Source organism: Myiozetetes cayanensis, unplaced genomic scaffold (genome assembly GCF_022539395.1).
Source record: "Myiozetetes cayanensis isolate MyiCay16 unplaced genomic scaffold, myiCay2020 scf1211, whole genome shotgun sequence".
Classification (NCBI taxonomy): Eukaryota; Metazoa; Chordata; class Aves; order Passeriformes; family Tyrannidae; genus Myiozetetes; species Myiozetetes cayanensis.
In genome coordinates this window covers 1-11,032 of record NW_026086840.1, presented here as the reverse complement: position 1 = coordinate 11,032, position 11,032 = coordinate 1, and the positions used below count along the sequence as shown (strand labels likewise).

The window sequence follows — 11,032 nt, the reverse complement described above, 5'->3', positions numbered from 1 at the left end:
GGGCTGACAGGAACCTCTGCAAGGCCAGCAAGGAGAAGGGCAAATAAATTCCTGTACATGGGGAGGAACAAGGCCAGGCACCAGCACACGCTGGGGGACACCCAGATGTATAAAACATCTGGGCAGAAAAGGACCCGAGGGCTCTGCTGGGCTCCAGGCTGAGGAACCTGCTCTTCCCACCAAGGGATAGTGGTACCCCAGGCAGTGTTAGCAGGAGTGAAACCACAAGCTGAGCCAGGGGATCTTTGCCTTCTGCTCAGCACTGGAGAGGCCACTCCTGCTGTTCTGGGCTCTCCAGGACAAAAGAGACACAGACTGGGGAGGGTCCAGGGAAGGCCCACATGGCTGATTTAAGGATTGGAGCATTTCTCCCATGATGAAAGGCTGGGAGAGCAGGGACTGTTCATCCTGGAGAGGACAAGGGTTGAGGGGATCTCAGCAATGTCTACAACACCTGAATGAAGCTCTTCCCAGAGGTGCCAGTGACAGAACATAAGGCAACTGGAAAAACTGAAACACAGGAGAGTCCCTCTGAACATCAGGAAAGACTTTATTACTTTGAGGATGAGCAAGCCCAGGCACGAGTCACCCAGAGGGGCTGCAGAGTTTCTGTTTTTGGAGGAATCCCAAATCCATGTGGACATTTGTTGTAGGGTGACCTTGTTTGGTTGCAGGTGCCCACAAAGATGCTCTATCACTGTCCTTCCTCAACAAAATGACAAATCACGGATTATCAGGAAAACGGCAGCAATTTTTCAGGAAAACTCACTTTCCACAAGAAGTACTTTTTCCATACAACCATGAAAGACCATTTCCTTTTCCTGAGCACAAAAAATCTCCCTCAAAATTTTTTTCATTCTGATGCATAATGTAAAAACCCTCAGAGCTGACCAGCATGACAGATCTGTCCTCTCTTTCATTAGCTTTGTTCAGGAGACACAAATTAGGCAGCAGCCTCATTACACTGTCATTGGGTCGCTGGCTGTACATTACTGACCTCTGAAATGCACAGTGAGCTATTCATCATCATCATCACAAAACTACACTATTACCAGAGGCTCAGGGTCAGGGTTGGTAGTAGCAGGGCACGTAGAGAAGAAGGGAATGCATTTCCCCTTCTGGCTGCTGCCATCAGCAGTGCTAAAAGCGAACAGAGCGTCTCTCCTATCAACGTCGTAAAAAGTCACCTGCTTGGCTGGGATGTCCAGGAAGATTCCAACCCTTTGCAACTTCCCACTCACACTCAGATAGGTCCAAGGATCAGTGTAGGCCCAATAGTCTCGCCCATCTGCCAACCCTATGACCCAGAAGCCGTTCTTAGGGCACAGAGTCAAGGGCCCTTTGCGAGTCACAGATTCCCGGGCAACACCCACGGCCCAGCTGCTTCTTCTCCCAACAACAACTTCCCAGTAGTGTCTCCCAGATGTGTATCCTTCCTTTGCCAACACAAACAGATGGGAATCAAATCTCTTCTCATTCCTAGGCAAGTCTCTGCTGACACCAGTGTCCATCACTCTCGTCCCATCCGCAGATATTCCCAATCTGGGATGAGCCGTGGAAGCGTCCAGGGTGACAAACACTGCAATGGTCAGGTCAGGCCATGAGGAGCAGAAAACACAAGCTCTGCTTTTCTGAGCCTTTCTCTTCTGGGCCCTCATCCCCCTCTCATTTGTCCTTCCCCCCCTCCAGGCTCAGGTGCCCTCAGCAGCCTCAGGGCACCTTGAGCTTCTCCCTTCCCTCCTGCCACGTCCCTTCCTTGGGCTGCTGAGAGACTGGCAGCCTGCACACCCCGAGTGCCAGGCACTCAGCCAGAGCTCCTGGGCCTCCAGCAGGCAGCCCCAAGGAGGAGCCTGTGGGGCTGGACACCCTCTCCCTCCACCTCTGCATTGCTGGGGGGTGGCCTGAGCAAAAGGACCAGGAGGTGACAGCAGCTGCAATTAGGTTTGGGTGTCAGGATTAACTCCTTGGCAAAGCCTGAGGGTGATTTTCAAGGTGTAGGCAGTTTGTCCACAGTAACAGGACAGCACCAATCTAGGGTATTGTTGCCACATGGATGAGAGTGGAAGAGTGAACTCCGCTGCCACAAGGATAAGGAAATATTTCTTGCCTCAGCTTTCCAGGCTCATCAGTGAACCCCTGGAAGGACTCGAGCAGGGTGCAATGGCACCAACTGAGCTCCTCTGGCTCAGCTCGGATTTAAAGAAGGAGCTGCTCCTGCAGTGCAGCCAGATCAGCTCCAGACACTTCTGCTGAAAGGCCACAGAGGCCAAAGCAGGAGTGGGAGGGGGGGCTGCAGTGGCCAGTGCTGCCCCTGCTCCCCACAGCTGAGATGCTCCTGACAGGCACAGGCAGGGCCTTTGGCAGCACAGGGCAGGGAGAAAAAGTCATCCAACCACCCTTGATCTGAGTGTGTTCTTCTGCAAACAGCTCTCTGAGGGGGTTGGATGTGTTTTCCAGAGCTGCACTCAGGCTCTGAGGACTCACCTCCATCACCTGCCCTACACTTACCTTCGTAGAACCGCAGTTCTGAAAGGTCTGTGGGAAAAGAAGAAAGTCAGTGATGAGTGGGTTTGTCAAGGCTTGCTGGGGAGATCCCACACATTTACACAGTTCTCTTAACTGGTTTTATTCTCATTTTGTCAGAATCTTCCAGAGAAAACAGTAAATCTGGGGCTGTGATATTTTTTGTTCCCCAGGCACAGGACTCGTGTCTCCAACTTGCTCCCTCTGACGTCCATGGAAGACTAAAAGCTGCTGAGATCAGCTTGGCCTCTCCTTCCTTTTCAGATGGGAAAGAGAAGCCAGAGGAATGGCCAGACTGAAAAGGAGGTCGGCTTTCCCCCTCCCACCTCCTCTGAACTGGTGTGGATGGATTGCCTGCTGGAGGGCTGGGGAAAGAGCACAGACCTTGCGAGCCCTCCTGAGGGCTTGGCAAAGGCCTGATGGGCAGGATGGAGGGTTGGGATCGTCCCTCTCCATCTCTCCAAACAGACAACGCTCTGGTGTGAGGAAGATGAGTGTGTAGGAGGACGTGGAGGTGGAAACCTTGACCACATATTGGGTCACAGAGAGCCCATGTTAAACACTCCCTTCAAAGACAAGGGAGAGAAGAGGGACACTGAGCCCCTGCAGAGAACACCTGGGCATGGAGGTGTTTCAGTGTCAGGATCACAAAAGCTGTTCCCCATGTAAGGACTGTCCCTCTCCATCCCCTTTGAGGAGCTGTGCAGGACAAGATCACAGGATGGTTTTCCTGTAGAGCAGCTTTTGCCTTCAGAGACGTGAAGGCCTGCTGGGGAATAGCCCTGCTCACCTTGTTTTTTCCCCAGGTCTGTTCTGATGATCTGAAGGTCACACTGTGTGGATTCCTGTCCTTTCTGGAAAGCTTTCTGCAGAGCTTGCATTTTCTGGTAGAGTTGCTGGAGATCTTTCAGCTGCACAGATTCCACAGCCCTTGTGGTATTTGCCTCCAGTGACCTTCCTGTGGAAAAAGACAGGTATCACCTAGACACTGACATTGCCTCCTTGAAGGGGAGACTACCCATCTGCCATGGGCATGCTGAAAAACTCTAATTCATTCTCTTCTCAGGAGTCTCTTCTTAGTTCTCCCTGCTGGTGGGTTTTTATCTTGTTCATTCCCCCTTCCAAATTCTCACCTCACAGGAATTCAGAGTTTTATTGGAGGTTCACTGTGGGAATGTTTTTCTGTTTGCCCTCTGTCCTTCAGCAGGGAGGGGACAAGAAGCTCAAAGCGATTAAAACACACACTGTGTCCTGCCTGAGCAAGTCCCAGGAGCACGACCTGGGTCTCAGCAGGCCCACACCGGTGTCTGTGCCCCAGCTGACTCCCCGTCCTTTGCAGCACCAGCTCCTTCAGGGAGAGCTGCTCTCCACAGGCCCCTGTGCTCACAGACACATCCAATGTCTGTGCTCATGGAACTTTGTCTCCTGATTGATCTTCAGTAGGAAGACAAGGTTGATATCCCAGGTGAGTTCCATTCTCAGGTGTTTGCTACTCCAAAGGAGGTCCTTATTTGGATTCCCTTCAAGGTTCTGCCTGGTCACTAAATGAGCTGCTGCACAAGGGAGTTCTCTTTCCTCAGGGAATCCTTTCTAGTTCAGTGACCTTGGAGAAGAACTCACTTCTCTACTCCCTCAGGGACCCAAACCCACTTCTCCAAGTCCCTGCCCTAGGAAAGAGCCCTGGGAACCCTCCCTGGGAGCCTTCCTGAAGGCTTGACCAAGGCCTGCTGGGCAGCGTGGAGGGCAGGAATCACCCCACTCCATCTCTCCAGGCAGCTTCTGTGGGCCCTGGGAAACACTCTGTGCCACGAGGAAGGTGTGGTGGTGCATCCCCCACCAGCCCTGGGGCTGCACTGTGGTCTCAGGAATGTTCCTGGGGCCTCAGCCTTGCTCAGTGGCCCCTGGGATGGACATGGGCCCTGTGCCCGCCCAGGGGAAGGTCCCGGACTTTGGGCAGAGAGTTCTGGGTGCTGCCTCCCCTGCCCCACCTCCTGCAGTGCCTGCTGAGATGCCCCTGAGCTGAGCAGGGAGCATGGGGGGCTCTCATGGGCACAGACACGCAGGGTGGGCACAGCCTGGCTTCCCCCAGCATGGGACCAGCGTGGGGGAGGAGGAGAAGGGCAGTGGGGACAGGGAGAGAAACAGGGACAGGACTTCAAGGGAATGAGAGAATTCACAATATACAGTCTACAAAAATGAGGGACAGAAGAAGGTCCTTGAGCCCCTGCAGAGAACCCTTGAGCATGGAGGTGTTTCAATGTCAGGATCCCAAAAGCTGTTCCCCATGTAAGGACTGTCCTTCTCCATCCCCTTTGAGGAGCTCTCCAGGGCGACCTCACAGGACAGATTGCCTGCAGAGCAGCTTTTGCCTTCAGAGAGATGAAGGCCTTCTGGGCAATGGCCCTGCTCACCTAGCTGGTTCTCCAGGTCTGTTTTGAAGATCTTCAGGTCCCGCTGTGTGCAGTCCTGCACATTCTGCAAAGCTTGCTGAAGGCTTTGAATCTGCTGGCAGAGCTCCTGGTGCTCTTTCAGCCGCGTGGATTCCAGGGCCTCCACTGTCCTGTCTGTGGAAAAAGACTGGTGTCACTGGGACCACGATTTTGACCTCCCTCGGGTGAGGTCTTCTCCTACTGATGACACAGGGCCTTTCCCCTTAGAAAGGACCAAGAAGATGCTGTTCTTTCCCTCCCTTCAAAGATGAAGGAAACAAGAGGGGCCTTGACAACTCCAGCTGCCATCTCAGCATTGAGGTGTCCCACTGGCCTGAGCCATCAGAGCTGCTCCCATGCAAGGTCTGCCCAGTGCACCCACTGGGAGGAGGGGAGAAGGCCTTGCTCACAGGTTGGTTTCCCTGTGGGCCAGTTTTTGCCTCCAGAGAAATGAAGGCCTGCTGGGAACGGGCTCGCTCACCTTGTGCGTTCTGCTGCTCTGTTCTGAGGAGCTCAAGGTCACGCTGTGTGGACTCCTGCCCTTCCTGGAGAGCTTCCTGCAGAGTTTGAACTTGTTGAGAGAGCTGCTGGAGATCCTTTAGCAGCACAGATTCCACAGCCCGTGGAGTATTTGCTTCCAGTGACCTTCCTGTGATAAAAGTCAGGTGTCACTGAGACAATGACATTGCATTCTCGAAGGGAAGACCGCCCATCTGCCCTGAGGATGCTCAAACCCTCTTTTTTAAAGTCTTTTCTCGAGGGTCTCTTTTGAAGATATTTTATTGGTGCTTCCTCTCTTCTCCCTCACCTCAGAGGTTGCACTGATGGGGGAATTTGGAAATGTTTTGTTGGGTCTTGTCTTTCTTTTCATTTGTTTTGTTTTGGATTTTTGGGGGGTTTTGGTTTGGTGGGTTTTTTTTGCTGTTTTAGTTTGGTTTTCCGTCTTCTTTCTTTATCCTGGCAGGAGACAAAAAACTCAGAATCAGTTCCCTCCTGTCCTGCCTGTTACTAATTTCTGTGCTCCAGGTTTCTCTTTCCTCAGAGAATCCTTTCTAGTTCAGAGGCCTTGGTAAAGAACTCACTCATACCTGAAAAATAGGGGAGGGGAATTCCCATGCTGATGAACCTTTGGGCACCGTTTTTTACCTCTTCCCTGGATTTCAAGTCCACTTTCAGTAGCAGTTTGATCTGTGAAAGAGCCTTGGCCTCTTTCTTGGAGCTCCAGTCTTACTCCTTGACATGGGAAGTCCTCTCTTTCACAGCTTTTGTCTGTTGAAAGGAGTCTGAGCACCACTGTGAGCCCTTATGAACATGGGCTTGGTTCTGCTGTGCTGCTGGGCAGGAGTATTGACAGGAACCCCACTGCCCCCTCACTCCCCACCGGCCACGGGTGGGATCCCAGGCCACACTGATTTCCAAGCGTTCCTTGAGGGAGGAATATTCCCCTGCCTCCATCCCAGCTGGAAAGAGCAGGGACAGACAAACAGCTGCCTCAGAATCTGGGGAGGGTGGGATCCAGCAGAGTCCAGGCTGTGCTGGTGTGTGGTGGGAAAAGCCACTGCCAGGGCAGGTCTGCACCCCGGGGGCCTGGACATCTGCATGGGGGTGAACTTTGGGGGAGAACACATCACTCATCCAGCCCAGGAAACATGAGGTGCTGTGAACCACGAGCCTGGCAGCAGGGCTGTGGGTTTCTGATCAGTGCATCCCACTGCTCTGATGCTCTGCTGGGCCATCAAACTGCCTTGGCTGCCCCAGAGTTCTCGTGCAGCACCACGAGGTCTTTCACGGGAAGGCTGCCCAAGCCTCACTCTGCCCCATCCCTTCCTGCCACCCCACACAGGGATTGTTCTGCTCCCACCCTTCTCCTCCCAGAACCTTCCCTGCCAGCTCTGCTCTGGTCCCTGCAGATTCCTTAGCCATTCAGATGGATTCTTCACGCTCGGCTTTGACTTTGGTTTTGCCTCTGTCCCCACACGGCAGAGCTGCTCGGGGTGGAAGGAGCGTGGGAGGTGTGTAGTGGAGTCTCCTGCTGAGAGCAGGGTCTGCCCTGAGCACCAAACTGATGGCTCAGGGTGCTGAATGGGTGCTGAACACCTGTAACACCAGAGAGGTCAGGTTTGTATCTCCCAGTGGTGCAGAGAGGAGACTCACAGACAGGGGAGAGCTACGTCAGTCTGAACCTCCACTGCAGATGGAAGGAAAAGGAGAACTCCAGCATGATTTGAGGGGGTAGAGTGTGTGTTTGTGTTTGTGTTTGTGTGGGGGGGTGGTGGTTGATACTGATTCCAGCTACAGCTTCTACTGTGAGGTGACTAAGATGGTGACCTGCAGAATTCTGAGAGGAAAACTCCTCAAATTTAAAAAAAAACCCTAGGACACCACTGACACCTCTGGGTGAAGGGTCCAGCTCTGAAGGGTTACAGTAAAGGGGTAATATTAGGATGGCACTGGTCACTATGGGGTTCTGCTGGGCTCCATCTTAGGCCCAGATCTCTTCAACATTTTCATAAACTACTTGGACACTGGACTGAAGGGTATTAAGTGAGTTTTCCAGTTGTACTAAACTGGGAGGAGCTATAGACTCCCTTGAAGGCAAAGAGAGACCTGGACAAATTAGAGAGATGGGCAATCACCAACCATAGGAAGCTTAGCAAGTGCCAATTCTTCATCTGTGATCAGCAGCCCTGGATATACAGAAAGACTGAGGAACGAGAGGCTGGAGAGCAGCACCGTGGAAAGGGCCCTGGGGGTCCTGCTTGGTGGCCACTTGAATCGGAGCCAGCATTGCCCTGGCAGCCAGGAGGGCCAGCAGTGTCCTGGGGGCACCAGGCACAGCACTGCCAGCCAAAGGAGGTGACTTCCCTTGATGAGCCCCTACCTTGAAACACTGGAACAGCACCAGCAGCCAGTGTGAGAAGGAATACAGTGAGTACTGTCCAGAAGGCAGGGACAAATGGAGACAAACGGGGAAAAGCAGCACCTTTGAAAGGAAAATATCTGAGTGTCATCAGTGGCAATATTCAGTATTTTCCCCAGATTTCAGCACCCACCCAAAGAGTTCCTGTGGAGATGAAGGGAAAAACAGTCCCAGTCCTACATGGGTGGGCAGATCCTGCCTTCTCTAGGGATGTGCAAGAGGGACCCTGCTCCTTTCTCACTGCAACCTGTCCTGCCTGCAGTGCCCCGGGCTGCTCTGGGATCTGGCTGGACTGTTGCCTTCCCTGGAACTGGAAAGAGCCTTCCAGAGCTCCTGAGACACTGAGCCTCCAACAAAGGCTTCTCAGGACGATGGGACTCACCTGAGAGGCGCACAGTAGTTTTCTTCTCCATCTGCACCAGGGGGTTCAGGATTTGACAGGTGACTTTTCCCACTTCCTCTCCTGTCACTGTGACTCGACTCCACACACTGAAGAGCTTCCTGCTGTCCTGGTGTATTTCAGTGTCTGCAAACAGACCCTGCCCATCCTCTGTCACCCACTGGACAGTTGGTTCAGGGAGCCATCCGTGTGATCTGCAGCCAAGCTTGAGCCCTGTTCCTTGGGGGCCCAGAATTTCAAGGAACACTTCCCCAGTCCCTTAAAGGCAAGAGAGTTTGTGAGTGGGAGAAGTGTGTTTCCATGGAACCAGCTCTACCTTGGATTCACAGCTGTTGCTTCTTCCAGAGTGTCCTGCTATTTTTGCTCAGTGACTCCAGGCTGACCAGCTCCACCTGACGTTATCAATCCCTGCACACAAACGATGCCAACTGCCCAGCTGGGGGGAACTGGCAGCCCAGAACATCTCCTTAGCCCAGCTGAGGAGTCCCCAGAGGGAGGGCACCCATTCCTGTCAGTGCCACAGCCAGGGATGCTGAGCACTCGTCTATCCCCCAGCTGGGCTCACCCCTCCCCAGCAGGGATTGCTGCAGCTCTCCAGCCCCACATGGCTCACAGCAAGGCTCAGGCTGGGCATGGAGCTTGCACAACATCTCTGGGCACAGCAACTCAGCCCCAGTCTCTTTGCAGCTTTACCAAGCTGTTCCTGCCTGCTCCATTTCCCACACAATGCAGCTGCCTTCCCACAGGCAGGGCAGGCTCTGTGTCTGCTGGGACATTCAGCTTTAAAGCTCCTTCCTTCTGGCCTAAAACTGCCAGGGCTGCCATGACCCTCCTGGGCTGGTCACATCACCAGTTCCCCCTCCTGGGTGGTGGCACATGGGTTGACTTCTCTTGGCTCCCTACAGACCCCTCAGTGACTCAGAAATCAAGTGTCCCATGGATCAAAAGGCAGGTGCCACGTGGCCCACGGGCTGCTGTGAGTGGGAGGTGACGTGTTGGGTCATATGAGGGGCATCAGCTGGGGGACAGTGACCTTTCAGAGAGCTCTTTTCCCTCTGCAAGAGCTTCCCCCTTGCCCTCCCAGCCCAGGGAGTCTCCAACCTGCAATGCTGAGCTTGGTGGTCGTGTAAGCGCTCCAGTCCCTGGATGTCACAGTGCAGCTGTACATCCCTTCATCTGCTGGCTGGACGTTCTTCAGTGTCAGGGACACGTTCCCAGTGGAAAACCCGTCCCCTGGCATTGATGTCCGCCCACGGTATTTCTGCACTGGTTCACCACCAGAGTGTCTGTATGTGTAGATGTCCTCTGGATGTCCATCTGTGATTTTCCTCCACTGCACTTCAGGGTTGTCCAGTGGCTTTGTGGAAGAGATGGTGCAAGGAAGGATTGTATCCTGGCCGACAATGCCCACCACATTTCTGGGAGATGTGAGCTCGAAACTTCCTGTGGAAACCAAATGTAAGTGAGCATCTGGCTGGAATCAATCAGAAAATGTACTGGTGTGAAGGACACAGAGGACTGGGATAGACCTTTTTTCCCTTTCAAGGAGAATGGAGAACAAACAAAAGTTGCAAATGTTCACTAATGATGTTGACCCCTTTGCTAATGCACTTTCAGGTCATGAGACATTAGATAATCACAGAAAGATGCAAAAAAAAAAGTCAGAAAAAAAGAGTCCAAGAGATCTTTGGGGAAATTACCAGTTTCAAAAATACTTAGGAAAGGAGAATTAATGATTTGATGAAAATGGTTCACACCTTTTCTTCTGTTTTTATAAAAGAGAGATTCATTTTTGTTTTGAGCATTCACTCACTGACTTTCTCCTTTTCTTCTTTTCTCTGAGGCAAAATGGGAACGGGGGAAATTGGAAAGCCCAAAGGCATAGAGGAGAGGGAGAAACTAGACTGACAGAAGTTGTACAGGATGGGAATATTTTGTGGAAAAGGAAAAAAGTTAAAAAGCACAAAAGCATGTCCAGAGCCATTTGCTGCAGCTTCCCAGCCTGTCCTGCCCCTTGGCAGCCCTGTGCCACCAGCAGTGGGGCAGCTGGGCCAATGCAAACTGCCCGGGCAGGCAGGGAAATGCTCCTGGTGCTGGGGCTGGGCTGGACACGGCAGAGCTGCCCTGGCTCAGACCTTCCCCCGCTCCACCAGGGCAGGGAAACTCCAGCTGGAATGGGCTGGAGGGGCAGGGCAGCTCCAGCTCTTTGGGAGTTCCAATCAGGCCTTCTCAGGAGAGCAGGAGCCTCAGCTCGAGCACTTCTGCTCCTCTGCAGACTGGAATCCCCCAGGCAGGAGCAGAGCAGCACATGGAAGTGTTACCTGAGAGAGGGATGGCCAGGAGCAGAGCCAGAGCCAACAGGAGCCATCTCCTCCGGTCCATCCCTGCAGTCACAGGGGTGGGACAATCCCTCAGCTGACCTGGAACAGGCACAGAAGGGAAGTGCACAAAGAAGGGAAATCCTGTCCCAAAGCCCTCTGATCTCTCTCACCCACCACTTGCCATCAGCTGCCACTTCTAAAAGTGCAAAGCACTCAAACAGTTGAGTTCAGACATCAAGAAAACCTGTGCCTTTCCAGAGATCTCATTTATCCTTGCAGCCTCTGGGAATTTCTCTAACACACTCCCAGGGGATGTGACAGGGGATGCAAGAGAGGAAAATTCAACCCACCCCTCACTGCCTGCTGTGAAATTTGATGGACACCTTAATTAACACACCAGCTTACCTGCCTTAGTCAGCAAAGGTGAGCACTGATAGGG

General features: G+C 53.0%; 1 protein-coding gene across 1 annotated transcript; it reads right to left on the bottom strand.

Annotated features, from left to right (window-relative positions):
* Positions 1-846: 846 nt before the first annotated feature.
* On the bottom strand, positions 847-11,026 carry LOC126635950 (butyrophilin subfamily 1 member A1-like). The gene is made up of 10 exons (XM_050307621.1): positions 10,999-11,026; positions 10,594-10,692; positions 9,374-9,715; positions 8,255-8,530; positions 7,834-7,935; positions 5,434-5,601; positions 4,935-5,087; positions 3,314-3,481; positions 2,509-2,535; positions 847-1,579 (listed from the first exon to the last, which is right to left on the bottom strand). The coding sequence occupies exons 2-10, from the start codon at positions 10,652-10,654 to the stop codon at positions 1,041-1,043; spliced, it is 1,836 nt and encodes a 611-aa protein (XP_050163578.1). The 5' UTR covers positions 10,655-10,692; positions 10,999-11,026; the 3' UTR covers positions 847-1,040.
* Positions 11,027-11,032: the final 6 nt, after the last annotated feature.

What these genes read in the sequence shown, in the direction of transcription:
- LOC126635950 (XM_050307621.1), bottom strand. Translation starts at nt 10,654, where the DNA reads ATGGACCGGAGGAGATGGCTCCTGTTGGCTCTGGCTCTGCTCCTGGCC. An exon ending in CCTGGCCATCCCTCTCTCAG is followed by an intron (nt 9,716 to 10,593) that starts GTAACACTTCCA and finishes TGGTTTCCACAG; the next exon opens with GAAGTTTCGAGCTCACATCT. An exon ending in CACCAAGCTCAGCATTGCAG is followed by an intron (nt 8,531 to 9,373) that starts GTTGGAGACTCC and finishes CTTGCCTTTAAG; the next exon opens with GGACTGGGGAAGTGTTCCTT.